General features: G+C 42.0%; 1 protein-coding gene across 1 annotated transcript; it reads left to right on the top strand.

The window, feature by feature from the left end:
- Positions 1 to 145: 145 nt before the first annotated feature.
- On the top strand, positions 146 to 14,502 carry RPF2 (ribosome production factor 2 homolog). Its single transcript, XM_014964583.1, has 10 exons — positions 146 to 207; positions 1,449 to 1,581; positions 2,414 to 2,451; positions 3,168 to 3,207; positions 5,533 to 5,614; positions 5,708 to 5,784; positions 7,741 to 7,840; positions 12,777 to 12,879; positions 13,606 to 13,750; positions 14,107 to 14,502. The coding sequence occupies exons 1-10, from the start codon at positions 185 to 187 to the stop codon at positions 14,284 to 14,286; spliced, it is 921 nt and encodes a 306-aa protein (XP_014820069.1). The 5' UTR covers positions 146 to 184; the 3' UTR covers positions 14,287 to 14,502.
- Positions 14,503 to 20,751: the final 6,249 nt, after the last annotated feature.

Genomic DNA, 20,751 nt, shown 5'->3' with positions numbered 1-20,751 from the left:
TACCGTTGCGTAACTGCGTCGGTATTCGTTATCATCCGTACTAATTAATTCGCACGCGCTAGGTAGCGGGGACTCCTCACCGAAGCCCGGCACGGCTGCACCGTCCCTCCCGCCCTCCCCGCGCCGGAAGTGACGTAGCGGATGGTGTTTGCCGGCGGTGGCAGCGTGAGGCGGGCGGGCAGCCATGGACGCGCTGGACCGGGTGGTGTGAGTGTGGCTGGGGCGGGGGGAGCGGCGGAGCCGGTCAGGCCCTCGCCGGGGCCCGGGAGTGCCTCCCCTGGGAGCCGGTGGAGCGTGAGCCGGGCCCGGGGCGGGGCGCGGCGGCGGTGCGGAGAGGGTTTGCGGGGGGAGGCCTGCAGGGAGAAAAGGCCCGTGGAAGGCGGGCGGGAAGGAGGATGAAGCGAGCGCTGGCGGCGTTTTGGTGGTGGCGAGACCGCCCTCGGGCAGTCGGTGACCGAAGGTCACGGCGGTGACCCCACCGGCTGGTGTTGGGATTTTGCCTGTTTCTGCTCGCTGGAGAGAACCGTCTCCGTCCGCGGTTGGAAGTATCTGTGCGGGGTCTTCTCGTTGGGTTGGGTTTTTTTTGAAAGAAAAGAAGTACAGTGCTTCACAGAGAAGACATTAAAAGCTTTACGTTCATCTAATGGAGAAATGCGGTTCTTCTCAGTGGTGCCCAGTGACAGGACAAGGGGCGATGGGCATAAGCTGGAACATAAAAAGTTCCATCTAAACACGAGGAGGAACTTCTTCACTTTGAGGGTGGCGGAGCCCTGGAACAGGCTGCCCAGAGAAGTGGTGGAGTCTCCTTCTCTGGAGATGTTCAAAACCCGCCTGGACACGTTCCTGTCCAGCCTGCTCTGGGAGAATTTGCTTCAGCATGGGGGTTGGACTAGATGATCTCCAAAGGTCCCTTCCAGCCCCAACCATTCTGTGATTCTTGAGCCGTGTAGCTATTAATTTATAGAAGCTCCAGGCCCCTGCTGAGGCTGGTGTATTTCACCTGAATGACTCGGGGTGCTGCTCTCTGGTTGGTGCCAACAGAGAGGCCTTACTGGAGCTTCTCTTGCTGGTGCCGTTGACAGAACTTTGTTTTCCTTCTCATGCAAGTCTCTTACTTGGGGAAGGAGCTGGTGAGAGGGAAGGGTTCAGCCTGTCAGTAACCTGTGGGGATTCTGGTGTGGCTCTAAATTAGCAGAAACTGAAAAACCTGAGAGTGTAAAATCGCCCTGGTGGGCATGGGGGGACAGAGAGGAAGAGGAGTGGCAGGAAAACACATCCATCCAAGACTGGCTTTTAGCATGGATTGCAATTCTGCAGGTTGGGATTAGTTGGAGTAACTGCGTTACTGGAACACAGCTCGTTCCAACTTGTTTAGTTTAAACTGTTTTTTTGTGGTGTTGAGTGTTGTTACTAATTTTAATTTTTTAACTGTTCATTCATTCTTACAGAAAACCTAAAACTAAGAGAGCAAAAAGGTTTCTTGAGAAGAGAGAACCCAAACTTAAAGAAAACACAAAAAATGCTATGCTCATAAAAGGAGGAAACGCAAATTTAACAGTGACTGAAGTGCTTAAAGACATTGTAAGTTATTGGACGCAGTATGCAACCTTTAATTATTTAACCCTTGGAGCTACACCAGGAGTACCTTCCTTTCTCTTTTTCTTACAATTTGCATATTCTCTGCTGCATGATCAATACTTCCATACTCTCCCTGTTCCTTGACTGGTACTGCAAAGGTGTCCTTTCCTACCCGTCGATGGAGATGATTGTCTTCCAGTTTCTTCTTTGTCAGAAGTTTTGAGCTCATTCTCTTCGATATTATTTTTTCCATGGTTGTCTGGTATATAAAGTGAAGTGTTGCAAGTCCACTTGAAGAGAAGAGACTTAGGTTCTGGATCCCACAGCTGAAGTCATATCCCAGAATCCTGTAAACTGCTTGTGTGTGCTGATATGGAGCTTTCAGGGTCTTCCAAGACTTAAGTTTACTAATCCTGTCTCCTAAGTCTATACCTGAATAAATTATAGCTGTTCCTTCGCTCTTTTCTCTCATTGCTTCGTTGTTTTTTTACCGTCTTATGCCAATGATAATCAGCTTGTTGTTCACTCCCTGTTTTCCCTCATGCCACTAGAAGCAGAGGGATTCCATTACATGGCTTTGATTTCAGCTGTTTCTCAGTTACTTCAATATATCTTAGTGTCTAGAAATAAGTATTTATGCAATTAATTTTGAACCAAGATTAGCACTATTAACCTGAAGGGTGGTATCGTGAGCAGACATTTTGAAGGGACTTCTTTTCTAGATTGACAAACAATTGCTGTATTTCCTGTGATCATGTAAATGGTTGGGTTTTAAAAACCAGTGCTGTGGACTTCAGTGTAACAGAGATAACACGTTTAACTTTGTCTTTTGCAGTATGCTGTAAAGAAGCCTTTTGCTGTTCTGTATAAAAAGTAAGTGGTCTCACTTTGCCATCTGTGACTCAAAGGCAGCACGTGGTAGTTTCAAAGCATGCCCAGAGGTGCTGGGGTGAGGGTGGAGCAGCAGAAAGGGTTGCAGAAGGTGGCTGAGATTCATCATCAATCTCAGTAGGCTGGAAACAAGCTGCAGGTGATGGGTGTTGGTGCTGAGCCCAGTTCTGTGCCGGGTGTTAGGGAGCAGGATTCAGCAGATTTGAACAGTTGGCTTCTCTGACTGATGTGTGCAAACAGGTAGCGAGGTTCTGTGTCCGGTGGGGAGGCTGGAGTTCTTATATTCAAATTCTAATAAATTTGAGTTATAGATAGTATCAATAGATACGTCTTGCTCAAAATGGGAGCCCAGTATCTGTACAGATGTAGTGCAGAGACATTAATTGGAATAGCTACTTTTAATGTTGGATAAACAAGAAAAGGCAGTTGTTAAGGATGTGTCAGTGGTGGTCGAAAAGTCTGGCCCTAGGAGCCAGAAAACCTGGAGGAAAGCTCTTGGAGGGGCAACGGCGGGGCGGCACTAAGGAACTCCTGGCACTATTAATGTGGCTTAGGCTTTGAACTAAAACTGAACCCCTAATGGTGGAGTTTACAGTAGAATGCAGAATCTTAATGTTAGCAAAGAACTAATTAGAAGTGCTTATCTGGGCCTGTTGGGTTTTTTAATTTTTTTTTTTCCCTTTTTTTCTTCCTCTCAGGAAAAACATTACCAGGCCTTTTGAGGATCAGACATCATTGGTAAGTGTAAACCACATCTTCTCTTATGACATTTTACAGCCTTATAGTCATGAAGAACTTTACTGGAGGATAATTTTCTATTACTCTGTGAGGAACTAGATGAGAAACTAAGTTTATAGGGAGTTTGGGTAAGTTGAGGTAGGGCTGTGTTTTGATTTATGGCACCAGTAGGTGTTTTTTCCCTCTGGCTGCAAGACAGAATTGTCATGTTGTAGGGACTTTGTCTACCATGAATGCATGTTTCTGTAAACTGACTGGCAAATTTAGGAGGCTCTAACACTGTTATAAATGATATGAAATGAAGTATAAAGTGGTTTTTTTATTTGGTTTTCTAAAAGTCAGTTCTTTAAAGTGCCAGAGTTTATGAAAAACATGTTTTCCATTTGGCAAATTCATGGGTTGAAATAGTTAAATGAGAGGGGTCATAGCTTTCTGTCGCTTTTCCTTGTGTTTGAATAGAGGAAGAAAAACCCAGCAGGTTACTATCAATTTCAGTTGAATTCAAGTTCAATATCAGCAATTTCGGTTAAATATGGATTAAGGATCCTTTTTTAAAAAGTGAAGGCGGCCACTAGCGAGCGCTAAAGGAGCTGCTGTTTAGATGGTTGAGTTAAAGTATTTCTCATGTGTTAGGACCAAAAAAAAGCATTGTGCTTGCGGCATAGATACACCAGCACAGAGAGTTACTGAGTCTGTGTTGATACTGATGCTGAGGAGTTGTGTTGTGCCTCTCTCCTGTTTTTGGCGTGAAGCACGGTAACACAGCCATCCATAAAATATCTTGAGTGGAATGGAAAACTTACTGCAGGCAGTGAGGAAGGATTTGTGACATTATTTGCTGAAACTAAACCTCTTGCAATCCTGTAGCTGGATGACTTGTTTTCACGGTCATATAGGAACTAGCTGACCACTGGTTTAAACTTCTGATTATTTCTGGGAAAACGTGGCAGCTAAAATCATTCTGATATTTTAAAATGGGGTCCTGCAGGGAATTTTAATTCTTGTAACCTCAAAACAATGGGGCTGGGTCATTGTTTCGACAAATAATCAGAGACTAGAAAGGTATAGAAAGTCAAATCAAGTTAGGTGTTTGGTTGTTTTAATTTGGTTACAGGCATTATTTTTAAAGGGCAGTCTTGCAGCACATGTGGTGTTGCAATATACTCAGGACATGTTTGAGGCATTTGAGTTTGCTGCATCTTGTTAATAAAATATCATAAAGCTGTTAGAGAATTTACATTAATCAACACACAGTGATTAACAGAGCTGTATGAGCAAGTGTTTCAAGGGGAGTCCCCTCTGGTCTGTTCTTGGTCTGTCTACGGTCAGTATTTTTCAGGGACCTGGTGGCAGAGGTCGGTGCTGAGCTCTGTATGTGCAATTAATCCAGCCTGGTATTGCTACTGGGGGTGTCCCTCCTGAACTCCCAGGGGACAGAGCTGCAGTGTCCTTTCTGAGCTGCTGCTGTTGCAGGGGTGGGAGGAGAGGCAGTGGGGTTTTTTCTGCTTCACAACTGCTAAGTGCAGGTATAGAAACTCTGGTACTTTTGGGATAAATACTGTGTGTGTGTATCTAGGAGTCACGGTTGATACACAGAATGAGGGGCTGCCTTGAGAAGCAGCAGGGCATAAAAAGGCTTTGGAGTTGGACCTCCTCATAAAGAATTGCTGTAATATTGGCTCTGGACGTAAATACCATAATAGGTTCTCTATCTCCTTCACCTAGAGAAAAGGTCTTCTCTGTGATAGTCACCACTGGCTTGGTTTTAAGTAGCATCTTAGTCAGATAATAAATTGATGTGAAGTGCTCTGTAGTAGAATGCTCATGCCCAAGAGTGAGAACATTAGGTATTGGCAGACGTTCCTAGGCTTGCTGTTGAGGGAATTAACCAGTTGTTCAGAAGCTGTTAGGCAAAGCTAATATGCTGCATAAGGCTTATATGGGTAACGAGAACAAGGCATTGCAACTGCAGCCAACTAGCAAATACTTTCTCTTCAGGCAAGGAGAAGTAGTTCAAGGGTATCTCATGTAAAAACAAATAATGAGGAATTATGAAAAAGGGCATTACAGATAAAACAGCAAAAAAAAAAAAAAGGCTTTATTTAAGACTGCAATAGGAAACAAAAAAAATGTTATTTGAAGCTTGAATTCAGCTGTCAATTTTAGCTGATGTGGACCTGGATATGCTCGAAACTCTTCTGATGAGTGCAGTTGCTCTTCTGATTTAGCAGCTCCTAAACTCACGTTTGTGATGTGTACCTTCACCAAATATTTTAAACACTGCAAACTGGAACTCATGAGTTTTGTTCTTTTCCTCAATTGTAGGAATTTTTTTCCAAGAAATCAGATTGTTCTTTGTTTCTGTTTGGCTCTCATAACAAGAAGCGACCTAACAACCTGATAATAGGTAATGTGTATTGCTTGGGTTTTTATTTGGATGAAATGTCAAGTTTTCAAAGAATATCTAAATAGCTGGATTTTCTCTTTTTTACTATCACAGGTCGCATGTTTGACTATCATGTCCTAGACATGATAGAGCTTGGTGTTGAGAAGTTTGTGTCCCTAAAGGATGTGAAGGTAAGGAATTGCTGCTTCAGTATTTCAGTGACATCTACTGGTGGATTTTTTTGGTGCGTTGGCTTTTTGTGTGCTTTGAAGGAAGGACAGGAGTTGTTCAAACAAGTCTGTTATGCGGTGTATAAGGATTGCTAATTTGTGTACCCCAGAATGTTATTTTCATGCTCTGCTTTTTATTTGATTTTGGTTCTTTTGAGCACGCTTGCAGTTTGTTTTGCAAATTCTTTTTTTTAGGCTTGGTTTATTCCTGATATTTTGGTTTTTATAGTGACATTTACAAAATTTCTTAGGTTCTGATTATGGGAGGTTCCTATATAAGATGGCACAGGCTTTTAAAACTGAAATCCCTCTTCTCAAATTAGAACCAAAGAGGGTCACTTTGCTGACTGAGCTGATTCTGAAAATTCCTTCAACTTTCAGTAGCACGTAAATTCTGTTTTTTCAGGGAACTACACTTAATTCAGACAGGGAGCTAACATCTTGATTATTTAAACCCAGAGAAAATTCACCTTTTATAGCCATAGTAGGCTCATTTTGGCAAGACTAAAATGTATTTCATATGTGTGTGTTTTTGTATCAAGCAGTTCATATGCTGCAAAACCAAGGAATTTTAATGGTCTCCGTTTTCATCACTGTGTGTAAATTGTCAGGAAAGTCTAGAAGGATAGTGAATCACAGAATGGTTTGTGTTGGAGGGGACTTTAAAGATCATCTAGTTTTATCCCCGAATATCTGATGTAAATCTGCCCTCTTGCAGTTTAAAACCATTACCCCTTGTTCTGTTGCTACACTCCCTGACAAAGAGTCCCTCCCCATCTCTCCTGTAGGCCCCCTTTAAGCACTGGAAGGTGCTATAAGGTCTCCCCGGAGCCTTCTCTTCTCCAGGCTGAACAACCCCAACTCTCTCAGCCTGTCTTCATAGGAGAGGCGCTCCAGCCCTCTGATCATCTTCGTGGCCTTCCTCTGGACCTGCTCCCATAGGTCCATGTCCTTGTTATGTTGGGGGCCCCAGAGCTGCACACAGGACTCCAGGTGGGGTCTCACGAATGCAGAGTAGAGGGGCAGAATCACCTCCCGTGACCTGCTGGCCACGCTACTTTTGATGCAGCCCAGGATGTGGTTGGCTTTCTGGGCTGTGAGCACACTTTTCTGGTTCATGTTGAGCTTCTAACCCATCAACACCCCCAAGTCCTCCTCCTCAGGGAGAATCCATTCTCTGCCCAGCCTGCATTTGTGCTTGGGATTGCCCCAACCCATGTGTGGGACCTTGCACTTGGCCTTGCTGAACTTAATGAGGTTTGCACAGGCCCACCTCTCAAGCCTGTCCAGGTCCCTCTGGATGGCATCCCTTCCCTCCAGCTCCACACAGCTTCGTGTCGTTGGCAAATTTAGCGAGGCTGCACTCGATCCTACTGTGCACCTGCATTGGAGAAACTACCTTTTTAATGAAGGTTAATCTCCTTGAAATCAGATGGTTTGTAGTGTGTATCTATAACACTGTTTGTAGCAGGGAAATTGCAATCAAGTACATGTATCTGTGGCCCAAAACTAGTGTTTGGTGATTGACTGAATCAAACTTTTAGCCTTTTTTAGGAGCTCTCCAATGTCAGAAGTACAAGACAATTGTTTGCCTCTAATTTTAGTTTTCTTATTAGTATTTGTAGTCAAATACTAATTTGACTACAAGGTGTTGTCTTACACATTTTTATAGTAAAGAAGCTCCTTTTTTATCCAGCACAAAGAATAATACAATTCACCCATTTAGAAACAAAGTCCCTCCCTACACATATAGTATTGTTCAATGAAAGAAAGTGTCTGTTCTGTCGCTGTTGATCACAGGTCACAAGAATGTTTTCGTTCAGTGTTGAACAGGTAACCAACCACCTGTTAAGACAATAATTTGTTCCCTAACATGGTCTGAATTTTTGTTCTCTTTTTCAAATTCTTATTCCACAGAACAGTAAATGTCCCGAAGGAACAAAACCTATGTTGATATTTGCTGGTGACATGTTCGATGTAAATGAAGAATACAGAAGACTGAAGAGCCTTCTTATTGGTCAGTAGTTTGATTATTTGAGCAGTTGGATTGCATAAATCTGTAGTAATGTGTTCTGTTGGGGAATGCTGGTTTGTCAATAAATGTTTGCTTGTGTTCAGCATAGAAAGAAAAGAGGAACAGACACTTGTAAATTTCATGTCACATGAAATTAAAGTTAAGGTATCATGACTTCTAGAGAGGGGGGAAAAAGGACTAGCCTAAAAAACTTTGAAGTTGAAACTTTGTGTTGACTAAAATTCATTATTTTGACTGTGTGAAAATTCTGGCATTTTTCGAGAAGTCTTTGCCTTGTAGTTGTACTGGATCATCACTTTTCTAACCAAATAATATTTTTGAAGTATCTAATTTGAAATCAGAGGTTAAGAAAGTTCAGAAAGTGGGATGTTTTTTCTTAGAAAAAAAAGTCAAATCAGTATCATTGAGCTTGTGTTTTTATAATGAAAGCATTTTCTGTTGGAAATTTGACCAGTTCTAACAGAAGTGCTGTTGATTATACAGTATTTGGAACGAACATGTGCAGTAAAAATGAGCTGTAGATAATAGCCGTGTCATAACTTCCAGGCAGGCTTGGAGCTTAGTAAACACACTGGCATAACGTTTTTCACTATCTCAGGGTTGGAGGCTCTGGAAGATAGAGCACGTTGTGGTTTATTTTTTTCTAGGGAATTATAAAAAATGAGTATAGTTTTCTTAAGGTAGCTTTTTGGGACATAGGAGTCGTATGGTACTGTATCTTTTGGCGCTTAAAAAATATGCCTTGCTTGGTAGAACTAGATCCAGTAAGTAGGGTGGTGGTGATTTTGTTTTTAATAGGTTTCCTAAAAGTAGATATTTTTTTGTTCTTAAGCTCTGGTAAAATACTGATACCAGCCCAGAAAGAACAGTCTTGTTCTTTCAGTTTCATTCTTGGGTTTTACCAATTCATAATCTTACAGCTTTGCAAGACCTCCCTTTCGTATAAAATAAATATTGGTTGGGCTCTTTAGAAACAGACCTTAGAAATGAGGTATTTTTTTCTTCCTCTTATTCTTATAATTCCTTAAAGCAAGATGCTTAATCTGGAATGACACTGAAAAAGGGAGTCTGGGAGGAGAAAATTTGCATCCTCTCAATACAGCTGACTGGTGCTTGGGGATAGATGAAAGACTAGGAACTGTGCTTATAAACATTTAAAGGTGGGTGAATATTGAACGCAGAGATAAGTGAGTTTCAATACTGCACATTTGTGTTACTGTTAATAAATACTTACACTGCGTGAAGAAAGTGCATTATTTTCTGAGGTGTGTGATGCTCAGACATCTGCACAGCGCTGGTGATCGGCATCCAGATGTGCTCGTACACCCCATGATCAAACAGCTCGATACCTTAAATGGAAGACATGCATCATTAATTGTCAAATAACTAACTAGTCTTTCGTGTCCCATTTCTTCTGATGTTCATCTGTCCTTTCTCCTCTCTTACTTATTTGCCTTTAATGACTTTGCAGTTGAAGGTACTCAATTCGACACCCAATCTTTCTTCTTGAAAGTACTCCAAGAACTCTAGGTCTTAATGTTCTGCTGACTTCTATGAAATACCTAGATGCAAAACAGTAGACAAAGGAGAAGGTTAAGGAGTCAAGCTGTTTAAGGCTTGAAGGTATCACTAACTAATTAAAATCATTTGGGTGATAATTTGACCTGCTTCAAAATTGTCCTTAACTGATAGGGAAGAACTGATTCTTTCTGTCCCTGCAAAAGATAGAGCTTTTAAGCTGCCACTCTGTGGCTAAGAAAGATAGAAAAATGTCTTTATAACAACAACAGCAAATATTTTGTTACTGTAGCAGTGTTGTTGGGATCCCAGAGGGAATATTAATTCGCTAACAGCTTCTTGTTGCCAAAGCAATATGATGCCAGTTAGGCCGGTGAACAAATAAGCCTCGTTGGCCTCTGTGGTATCAAAAGGGTTTATGCATGTTTGTAATATCATCTTACAGAAGTGTAAAATTAAAGGCGAGGGTGAGTTATTGTCTTCATGGTAACCAAACCCTTTAGCTTGCTTAAATTGTGAAGTGCAAGAAGTTATTTAGGAGAAATAAATGGCAGCTGCATTTTTCTTCAGAGACCTGGAACACGAAGACATCCCGTTCTTTTCTCTTTTGGTTTTCGTTGCCTACTGATGTGGTAGTGTAGGAATTAATTTACAATCTCAGTTCTTGGAATGCAGTTCATGAAATTCTAATAACTTCTTATGCTTGTGTTTATAAAATGTTTCGTCTCTTACAACACTGCCAGCTTGCTAGTTCTGTTATTGCACACCCATTTCATCTTAAAAATGGCTAAGTGCTACGTGACTTGCTTATACTCTTTCTAAAATGTTGGTTTCCAGGAGATCTCTACAATTTTAGGTTGACTGTCAGGTTGTTCTTCATACAGCCTTCCTTATACAGACTTTCTGGAGTGTTTCGAAGGTTTGTGGGTTCCTTCTGGCCAAGAAAGGGGATGGCTGAGAAATGTCTAGGATACAGTTTAAACTCTTCTAATGCTAACCATAGCTACATAGGTTAGAGTGTTACCAGCTTTTTGGATACGATTTGATATAAAAAGAAGCGTATAGAATCCTGTTCCAAAATAATTTAGAAATTTACTCTGGAAATGGAAAGATCCTGTGAAGCTCTCTGCAGGAAAAAGTAAATCAGAAGTTCTGGAAATGTGTTGAGCACAAGGGGAGAAAGAACTAGGAATGGAAAGAAAGGAGAAAGCAAGTCTCTAGTCCAAGCAAAGCAAGAGTTGTAAATTAAGAGTACATTAAAAAAACTTCAAGGTATACTGACGCCTAAGGTTTCTGCAGCTGTTCAGCATTGCCAGGAAACAGAAATTCCTGACCACCTGCATTTGTTTGGAAGAGATCATCCTGTGGGTGAAAAGATGTATGATGCCACAGGAAAATACGAAAGGGAGGTGTTGCCAATAAAACCACTGTAAATGTAAGCTTGTGTACCCACAAAGAACCAGTCGAAGAGAAAATATATGCCAGAGACAAACAAAGTTTTATTTGCAACTTTTCCTCAAACTACAAGCTCAGCCCACAGGAGGAGGAGAGAGAATATTTAATTGACCAAGGAAATTTTCTGGCCAGACTCCAGCTGATATCTGCCAGCAAGACTTTGTTTTGGATGTCACTGCAGTGCTGATACTCTTGAAAAAGGTAGTGGAGGAAAGGACAAGTAGCTGAGGGATCTGAAAACGGGACAGAACGGAAAAGACTGATGTGTTTTGCATCTGTTAGCAGTTCTCCTATGTTTCAGCATTGCCCTGTCGTGTTTATTAGCACACCTTGTTCCCTCAGTCAAGGTCACATTCTTTCTCCACCCTCTGCATATGTCGGACAGATTGCTGGGCTTATTGCAAGCTCTCTGATTGCACAGTATTTTTTTCATAGCCTGATATAAGAACTTTGTTAGAGACAGCTCATTTGGTACTTAACCTGTGTTTCGGTTACCTAAAGGAAAGAAGTGCTTTGTTGTGGGAGAGGTATGAAAGAAACAATATGTTTATACTTCTTCCCTAAGTCAGTGAGACAAAATCTAGGTAAGAGTAGACAAGATACAGTTTTGTTCTGTTTTGTACTGATTTTAATCCTTCTTTGTGCTCCTTTAAATCTGACTCTGATTAAGAATCTTAAGTATCAGCTTGTCGATGTCTTTAAACAGGTATCTGAACTAATGGCTTCTCTGTATTGTTTAGCTGAGCATGAACTGGCCTAAGCACAAAATAAGATACATCTCATTTTTCTGACTTTAGAGCTGAATATTTAGAAGAATAAGCAATGCAATTATCTCAGTTAGCTTAAGAAAACTAAGTTACTGCTCTGAAAGTACATATTCTGTCCTCCAGGCATTTATTTTTAGGTAGCGTGTGTATTGCCACCAAATTATCTCTGGGAAGTCCCTGTGTTCCTGTTAGGATTTCTACACGTACTTGGTTTTACCAGTGCAGGAGCTAACACAGAATGGTAGGGGTTGGAAGGGACCTCTGGAGATCATCTAGTCCAACCTCCTGCAAGGGCAGATTCACCCAGAGCAGGTTGCACAGGAGCTTGCCCAGACGGCTTTGGAATGTCTCCAGAGAAGGAGACTCCACCACCTCCCTGGGCAGCCCGTTCCAGGGCTCTGCCACCCTCAAAGTGAAGAAGTTCCTCCTCATGCTTAGATGGACCTTCTTCTATTCAAGTTTGTGCCCATTTCCTATTGCCCTGTCTCTGGGCACCACTGAAAAAAGACTGACCCCATCCTCCTGACACCCACCCTTTAAGTATTTATAGGTGTTGATCAGATCCCCCTCAGTCTTCTCTTCTCCAGACTAAAGAGATCCAAAACCCTCAGCCTTTCCTCGTAAGAGAGATGTTCTAGGCCCCTCATCATCTTTGTAGTCCTCTGCTGTACCCTCTCCAGCAGTTCCCTGTCCTTGAACTGGTGGGAGAGAACTGGACACAGTGCTCCAGATGGGGCCTCACGAGGACAGAGTAGAGGGGCAGGATGACCTCCCTCAATCTGCTGGCCCTGCTCTTCTTGATGCACCCCAGGATGCCACTGGCTACCTTGGCCACAAGGGCACATTGCTGGCTCACAGTCATCCTGTTATTGACCAGGACTCCCAGGTCTTTCTTCACAGAGTGTTAAGTTTCTCTCCCATGTTTTCACAGGGCTGCAGTTTTAGGTAGTGGCTATTTCACAATGTTCCCATTAAACTTACAGATTTGGCTTTTCTAGAGCCATCCCATCTATAGCCTTGCTTAGTCAGGTGCAGTAAAAATATCTGTATAGGCAAGGAGTTTACTTCAGTCATGTGATGCTGGTCCCTTATGAAATAAACCAATTTGTTATAGTCATCTGTTGGTTTGATTTTCAGCCAAGAAACTTGGCATTTATTCTTTTTAAATATTATTTCAGATTTCTTCAGAGGTCCTAGTGTTCCCAGTATTCGTCTGGCTGGTTTAGAATACGTTCTGCATTTCACAGCTCTAGATGGGAAAATTTACATGCGAAGCTATAAGTGAGTATGTGTTTTATCTATTTGTTTGCTTTTTGGTACACTTGTCAACTTTCCCCCAAAAGTAGCCCCTAGTTGTGTCATGGAACTGGCTTGAGCAATAGGTTGCAGCGTTTGAAACATGTAGTGTGTTGAGGGGTTCCAGCATGACACAGAGTAACCTGTACAGCAGAAGGAAAACGCGTAAGCCCTAAACCTGCTACTTCCTCCTTGAACCCCCCCTTCCAGCCAGGGGGATCGCTCCTTCGTGTGGTTGGATTAATAAGGTGGTGTGAATTGATTTGGTGAATTCCAAATCACTTTTATCAATCTTGTTCTTCAAAACAAACAAAAAAATTTCTGGGTTAGTGCTTTAATTATTTTGCTGTAAATGATAGTAAATATTTTTGTTGTCTATTAATACCCAGGGCACTGTTTTGAATTTGAGGAGTGATATGGCTTTCAGGGTACTGGGACTGAATTTTAACAGTAATACTGACAATATTAGACTCATTAAAAAAATAAGTGACCTTAGCCAGGTTATATTTTTGGGTGTGTTCAAATTGTGACGGAACAGATTTAATATGTTGTAAATTATTACTGACAGACATCTTTCTCAACAATAAAGTTAGCAATAGCAATTGTTTTTAATAGTCTTCCGAACTTCAGGATTGAACCTGCCCTTTAGGAAGATGGATGAATCTTTCTCACAGAAAGCAATGTTGTATTTTGCTTGCTTTTCCCTTCTAGGGTGCTTCTGAAGAAATCTGGCTGTAAAATACCACGAATTGAACTGGAAGAGATGGGACCTTCATTAGATCTGGTTATGAGGAGGACACATTTAGCTTCAGATGACCTTTATAAGCTGTCCTTAAAACAACCAAAAGCCCTGAAGGTATGTACCTTGGAAAGTATATTTTCTTCACAGGTAGATCTGGAATTAAGCAAAAGCTAAATTCTTGTATATTCAACCAAAATTTACTTTTATATAGGCCAATTGATATTTCTGGGGCCACAGCACTTTTGTTGTGATCAGCTGGTGCACAGACTCTCCTCTAGTAGCATATAAGAACAGAACAAAATCTTAATCTCTAAGCTCCAAGCAATGTGTGTGGCCTTGCTTCTAGGCACTTGATTTGGTAGTTTTAATTACTGGTGAATGCAGTGATGGCAAGGCCAGATATCTGGCTTCTCACCAAAGCCCCTGGGCACTCTCTACTCGGAAATACTAATGTTTTTCTTTCCTTACAGCCTAAGAAGAAAAAGAATATATCCCATGATGTGTTTGGTACAACTTATGGTCGAATCCACATGCAGAAGCAAGATCTTAGTAAACTGCAGACACGGAAAATGAAAGGGTTAAAAAAGAGACCAGCAGAGAAGTCAGCTGAAGGTGGTGGGGTTAGTCCCAAAAAGTCAAAATCAGGTTGATAGTGTGGAACAGCTTTGAAAACTCTTTGTACCTGCAAATTTAGTACATATATATATAGTAATATAAATATGTTGGACATAAAAGATTCAGCTGCTGTTAGTTTTGGTTTTATAAGTAAAATCTTTTTAATGATTTGTCATTTTAAAGGGATCAAGGGGGTTTTGAGCTTTAACGTGGAACTTGCTTATTTAAATAAAAAAATTGATATAACTTGCTTAGCTTTCTGTAGGTATTTATTCTCTTGGTATTAGCAAACATATGCTAGTCAAGCAGGTGACTCGTTTCCCGAACAGGTTTATGGCTATTAGGTTGGGAACCCTTGATCAATCAGCTCATCTTATAAATTCTGTGTAGGACCAGCGTAGTGTATATACACACGATACACACAACACAACTTCTGTGTTCATTTATTGTTTATCTATTTCAGGTTTTGCACAGCTGCAGTACTATAAAACATTTTGTAGAGTGGGAACTCACAATATGTGTCTGATGCCAGATGCTGTTTTTAACTGCTGCACCCAAGCCCTGCTTCGCACTTGCAGAATCAGGAGTGATTAAGGTGTTTTTACTGCCTTCATCGCCATGGTAGCAAAGTACCTGGTGTTTGCTTTTGGCATAAATGAAACCTTTACAGTTTGAATTTCAATCTTTGATGCTTGATTTGTGCCCAGAATGTGAAGCAACCATGAAAGGTACAAGTATTTTCTTCTTACCCCGCTTTCCTCCTAAGTTTGTGCTCATGAGTTAGTCAAGATTCAGTTGAAAACTTGGGTAAAAGGGATGGGAGTGTAAGAGCTCCGTGAGACTCCGGTGCGCGGTGTTCTATGTTTTGGAACATATTTTAAAAACCTTGCTTTTTTTTTTTTTTTTTTTTCCCCCCTTCTGCTTGTCCCTTGGGAAGCTATTACTCTGCTCTTCAGCATAATTATGATAAATGTGTACACGCTTTATCATGAACACAGTGAGCTTGTTTAATACTTTATCTTTTCTTGTCAGTTTTCTCAGTGTAATCAGCTGAGGTGTCACATCAGAAATAGGCAGTTTGTTATTTTTCCTTGTCTTCTTCATCCTGGATGGAGGCAGCTGGGCAGCTTTGCTCTCCTGGTGTGAGAGCTGAGCCCTAACTGTGGCTGTGCAAATGCCACACATAATGTTCTTGCTTTGCTGATTTAATAAAACTTTTAGTGTGAAGAAGAAACGGTTTTAAAAGTTTGGAATGTTTTTGAGGGCACAAACACATTTATCTTGAATGTATGACTTAATTTTTATTTTTTTTTTTTGTATAATTACACAAAATAAATAGCATAGTGCTCTCTAAGTCCTTTGATCTATAACCGTATGTTTGAGAAATTGATAGTTCCAAAAACTACTTCAGCTTTGTATTTCCCACCATATCTTTCTGAAGTGCAAATCTCTATGCTTTTGACTGAAAGCCATGTATGGTCACAGCTGTAGAAGACTTGTACTGATGGGCATGCTGTCATTTATGAACTTAGAGACATAAAACTGATAGTAAAAGACAGCAGGCCCTTAGTCTAAAAAACTATAAGTTGTATTTTCCTAATTTGGAAGCTGATTTTTGTGCTTAATTTGTATTTAAAAAGCTGAATTTCATAGCAGTAACATAGACCATGTAACATCCTGTTAGTGTAAAAAGTGAGAGTTATTCAGTAGCACTCCTGCAGGATAAGCTGTTGCGTCCTGGCTTTGGTTTTCTTTAATGTTGCTGCTTGTTGGCTCCTTGTATGAAGAGGAAGCTGAGGCAGGTGAGGGCTACACCACCTGCTGACAACCGAGTCGTTGGCCCCTGTGGTTACTGCCCGGCTTCAGAGAGATGAGAAGTCCTCGAGCACGGAAATTGGTCAATGGGGAGAACCCCCAGGTGCATTTATTCACCCTCTGCAGAGTCTTCTGTCTCTGCTGACTAACGGTAGAACCTGAAGTGCCTGATGTCCCACACCTGTGCCTGTTTGTGGCTTTTTATTCTTAGGTTTTGTACTGGTGAAGTACAGCCATGTGGTGGACAAAATGTATTAGATATGTGGGGCAAGGAGAAATCCACCTGGATATAGTGTAAGGATATTTAGGCTATGCTTTTCATACTAATCACTTTAAGGTTGTGTTGTTAGCAAGGATTAAAGGTTGATCCACTTCTAATAAGTACTTTTTACTACTCAGAGTGGTGCTGCTTCGGTGCAAGCTCCGAGTGAGAAGTGGAAATGCTCTCATTTTATTCTCATGGCAGAAATGGACCGCTCTGATCTCTGCAAGAGAGGATGAAGCCAAATTAGCAACTGAGTTCACCCCATTTCTTTCAGAGAAGTTTCAGCCTTGCTGTGAAGCAATGATTAGGCCTCGAGGCTGGTGGCTAATGTGCTTCCAGACGTACGGCATGTACAACTGCTCCTCTGCATGGTCGGCAATTGCCACATCCTGAGTATCTGATTTAACTCAAGGTGAATGGAGATAGGAGGGATAAATATAACCTTTACAGTGGCATGTTCTTATTTCCCAGAGTCTTTTAAAGTGTGAGGAATCTTGTCAGGTGTTGCAGTGTGGCTGTGCGTGCGGGGAACAGAACAGGCAGTGCTCAAAGGGGCTTGCCTTGCCCCGGTTGAGAAGGGCCTCTCCTCAGTTGCCCCTTGCTTCCAGAGTTCAGCAGGCTCTGAAAACACGTAAACACGGCCCTGGGGTCTGTGTGGCACGGGCAAGGAGTACCTGGCACGGGCAAGGAGTACCTGGCACCTTCGCTCTTCCCTTTGGCTTTCATCTCCCTTACCTCCCAGTGCACTGGAGACGGCTTTATTTATGGGTTGAGCACAGTAATAAATTGAGTTTCAAGAGAATCCCCGTGGGCACAGCGTGGCTCCCGAGGCTGTACCTGTGCGGTGGAAGGGAGGTGGAGTTGTAAATCAGCACTCAAGCCCGTGCTGTCTCCAGTCTAGCAGGCGGGATGGCAACAGCAGGGAGGATGGGGCTTGTGCCCACTGTGGCCCCTCGGTTTGTATGCTGATGTTGCCCAGCTGTGCTGCAGGCACCTTCATTGCTACTGTTAGCTAGGCTGCCAACGTTACATATGATATACATAGAATTTATAGTCTGCCTGCACTCCAAGTTTACTTGGCTCTTTTCATTTGTGGTGTAATTAAAAAAAGTAGGAAGAGAGGTAGATGATGTTGGGCAGGGCAATGTGCTGCGTTCTCGGGATTCCCACATTTTGGGGGATCAGTCCTGGGCGTGTATAATCACAGCCTTAGCTCTGTGCTAGTGCATGGAGGGGATCTAGTGGTGTGTGTTTGAAAAGGGTGTATGAACTCCTTTCTATTTCCTGGATTTTGTGGGTTTGAGTTTATCTTTACAGTTCCTTAGCAACCTTATTTGTTTTCAGTAAGTGTTTTCTGGGTTGACTGTGAGAGCTTCCCTCCCCCACTGGCTCGGTTGCAGCTGGGGAGGGCTGAAGGGAGGACAGTTAAACGTGGCCGACCCACCAGGCACCGCACTGACCACTGTGTCCCCCAGCCAGGGGAAAGAAGGCTGACCCTTGCTTATTTCATGTACTGTCAAATGTAAGGGGGTAAGGAGACTAGAGCAGAACTGTGTTAGAGGCATTTTCATTATTAAAGAGAGGCAAGTGGAAAATGTTAGCTGTGCATAATATGTATAACATAGCCATACATAATACATATTTAACATGTATATTACATGTGGTGCAGGTAGTCCTCCCCTGTCTCCAGTGCAATTTATCTCCTCCTTTTGGACCTTGCCTAAGTGCCTCTAATGGTGCTTGACACATCCCAGATGCAATCCAAAGACACAGCTGAGAAATAGGTCAGTTGTATCAGAAGTCACCTTTCCTAAAAATATACAAGGAAAAGAGACAGGAGGCTTCTGACAGTGAAGCCTGTGTAGAGCTGCCTTCCTAAATGGAAGAATGTTCAAAGTGAACGGTACGGCTAACGCTGTACAGGAAGAATAGCTTTGCTCTTATGCATTTATGCAGAAGATAGTGAGGAGGAGCTGGCAAAGACGTTTTGGGAGGACACAGGGTTTCTGAAAGACCTACTTGAGAAGGCTGGGAATTGATTATCTCGGATACCATGGTAGGGTGGAGGGACCTAAGTGCAAAGAAATGAAGATGGGCATCGGGAGAAGAAAAACTTACACAAGTACTCTGGGATTAAGCCCTGTCCTAAATAAGCATCATCTACTTAGAGCGATTGGTGACTGCAATAGGTGTATGCTGATTGAGAAAGTTCCAAGACATCTGTTCCTTTTTCTTTCTTATTTTCTTTGACATTCAGTCATGTTCTGTCTTACTTGATCGTTTCCCTCCCGCCCCTGTTTCTTTAAGGTGAGCACAAAGTAGTTCAGGGGAAGTAGAGGTAAAGTTTTGAACAGAATTTAACAGAAGGCATGGGTGCTTAATGACTTTCGCCTGAATTCTCATCATGTTCCCTCTTTCCCCCTTGATAATCCCATAATCCTTTTTGTGGTGCAACACAACACAGAATTTCTCACTCCAGCCATGATACTCAAGTATGTCCATGTGGCCCTACCTGTCTTCTGCTTTGATCGCTGCAATTTTCTCCTCTTGAGTTCATTCACTCTCATATCCTCCAAACCAAATCAGACACAGCTGCAGTGACCTCTTTCTTACTGTTTTTCCAGATCATCTTTCTGTGCTGGCAAGAGGTCAGCTTTTTGTCCATTATTGCCCAAGGTGGTTGTTAAATTAACATTTTCTTTCCGCTCTACTAGTGGTCGTAATACTGGTCTCCCTCCTCTTTCTTGATTATCTTCTGTACCCTGCACTGATGGTTATTTCTTATTCCCTGTTCAATCGATCACTGTAACAAGGCACTCAATGAGAGCGTCTGGATAAACTTAAACAAGGAATCAAGAGGCATGTTCGGCTCAGGAGCCAAGCTCCAAAGCCAGAGGTCGGGAGCCAGAATCAAAAGAGGGAAATAGGATGAAGAGCTGTGCTGTCAATCACAGCATTAGGCACGTCAGTCAGGCAGGGAAATCTGCAGGAAATATCTAACCAGGCCTGCTTCCCCAGTTGTTGCCCAAGTGAGAAAATGTGAGTGAGAGCACTGACCTGTTGGTGCCAGGGGGAGGGACGCCAAGCTTTGCTCAGCAAACTTGGAAGGAGATCCTGGGTTGATTATCCCCTGCCAGGGGGTTATGTACATTTGCCTTGTGCTACATTGCCTGCAAAGATCTGAGCAATACACAATAAACTATGTTTTTTACGTATACAGTGCTGCATCACAAAGTAAGATGGAGTTAAAATCTGTCTCCCTCTTTCCTGAAGTTAATGTGTGCTCCGTGGGGAAGGTAGTGCTCCGTGTGCATGCAGTAAAGAGGCCTTCACTTAGGGCTGAGCCCTGTGTGATCAATTCTAAAGCTGCCTTAGGGGCTGACATTATTTCTCCCCTTTTTAAATCTGCAAAATTAAACCGTTGAGTGCTGTGGCTGGCCTCTAGGCAGAAGAATTCCTTATGCTGCTTTATGCTCTGGAACTGCTGCTGCAGCAGTGACTATCTACATTAGCCATAGATAGGCATGCTGGGGCCTGATAGCAGCTGTTGCCAAAAGATAGTTTAAAAGCCTCTTCCCTCCCTGCCTGCTTTACAGATAAAGGTGTATTCCTTGTACTAAGTCAGGGTTTCTGTTTTCCTAATCCAGAAATGTCCACAAATAGTTATAGCTTTTCAGTTTTTGTCACAAGTTGCTAAGTTTTTCTCCAGTGGAAATTGAGCTCCTTGGCTCAGAAGTTGCTTTCTCCTCTGGGGAAGGTGTTGAAGGGAACACGAAAGTGAGGGGAATAAAAGATTCAAGGAAAATTCTCCTGTTGTCACGTGTTTGCATGTGACAAAAATTAGTCCCGATGCAACATAGAAATGTAAGGTATTTAGCAGCATAAATTCACACCAAATATCTCTAAACAAAGCTGAGCTCTCCTGGTTCTCCCGAGCAAAGAGCTGTTTGGCACATGTCACTGCCAAAAGATGGGCAGTCACAGCTGCTGTATCTAAAAGTTTGTACTGGGATGGTTTGCTACAAAAAGCGTGCTGCAGAACTTGCATTCACCTCCCATCACAGCCATTTACTTTTTTTATTTGAAAACAGATTATTATGAAGAATTAATGAAATACATATGCAGCATGCCAATAAACAGTAACAAGCTTCCAATTCATAAGAGGTGATAGATTTCAGCACCTCTTGGCATGCTTTGCACATGGGAATAATTCCTTGCTTATCAGGGTTATTTGTCTGAAATATTAGGCAGGCTTTTATGCTTTCTTATGTCGTGAAAAGAAGTCTAGAGGTGCTTTTTTTTTTTTTTTTTTTTTTCTTTCCTTCTCTTTTAAAAATATTTTTTTTTTTTTTTTTTTTTTTTTAATATGCAGAATATACTGCCTTAGGAGCAATAAGAAGAATTCTTTCAAAGAGGAATA

This window comes from Calidris pugnax, unplaced genomic scaffold (genome assembly GCF_001431845.1).
Source record: "Calidris pugnax isolate Ruff unplaced genomic scaffold, ASM143184v1 scaffold219, whole genome shotgun sequence".
Classification (NCBI taxonomy): domain Eukaryota; kingdom Metazoa; phylum Chordata; class Aves; order Charadriiformes; family Scolopacidae; genus Calidris; species Calidris pugnax.
This window is presented reverse-complemented; position numbering and strand designations above follow the sequence as displayed.

Bases quoted from the DNA above. Each gene is read 5' to 3' on its own strand.
- RPF2 (XM_014964583.1), top strand. From the start codon at position 185: ATGGACGCGCTGGACCGGGTGGT. The intron at 1,582-2,413 runs GTAAGTTATTGG...TGTCTTTTGCAG, and splicing joins CTGAAGTGCTTAAAGACATT to TATGCTGTAAAGAAGCCTTT. The intron at 5,615-5,707 runs GTAATGTGTATT...TTACTATCACAG, and splicing joins ACCTAACAACCTGATAATAG to GTCGCATGTTTGACTATCAT.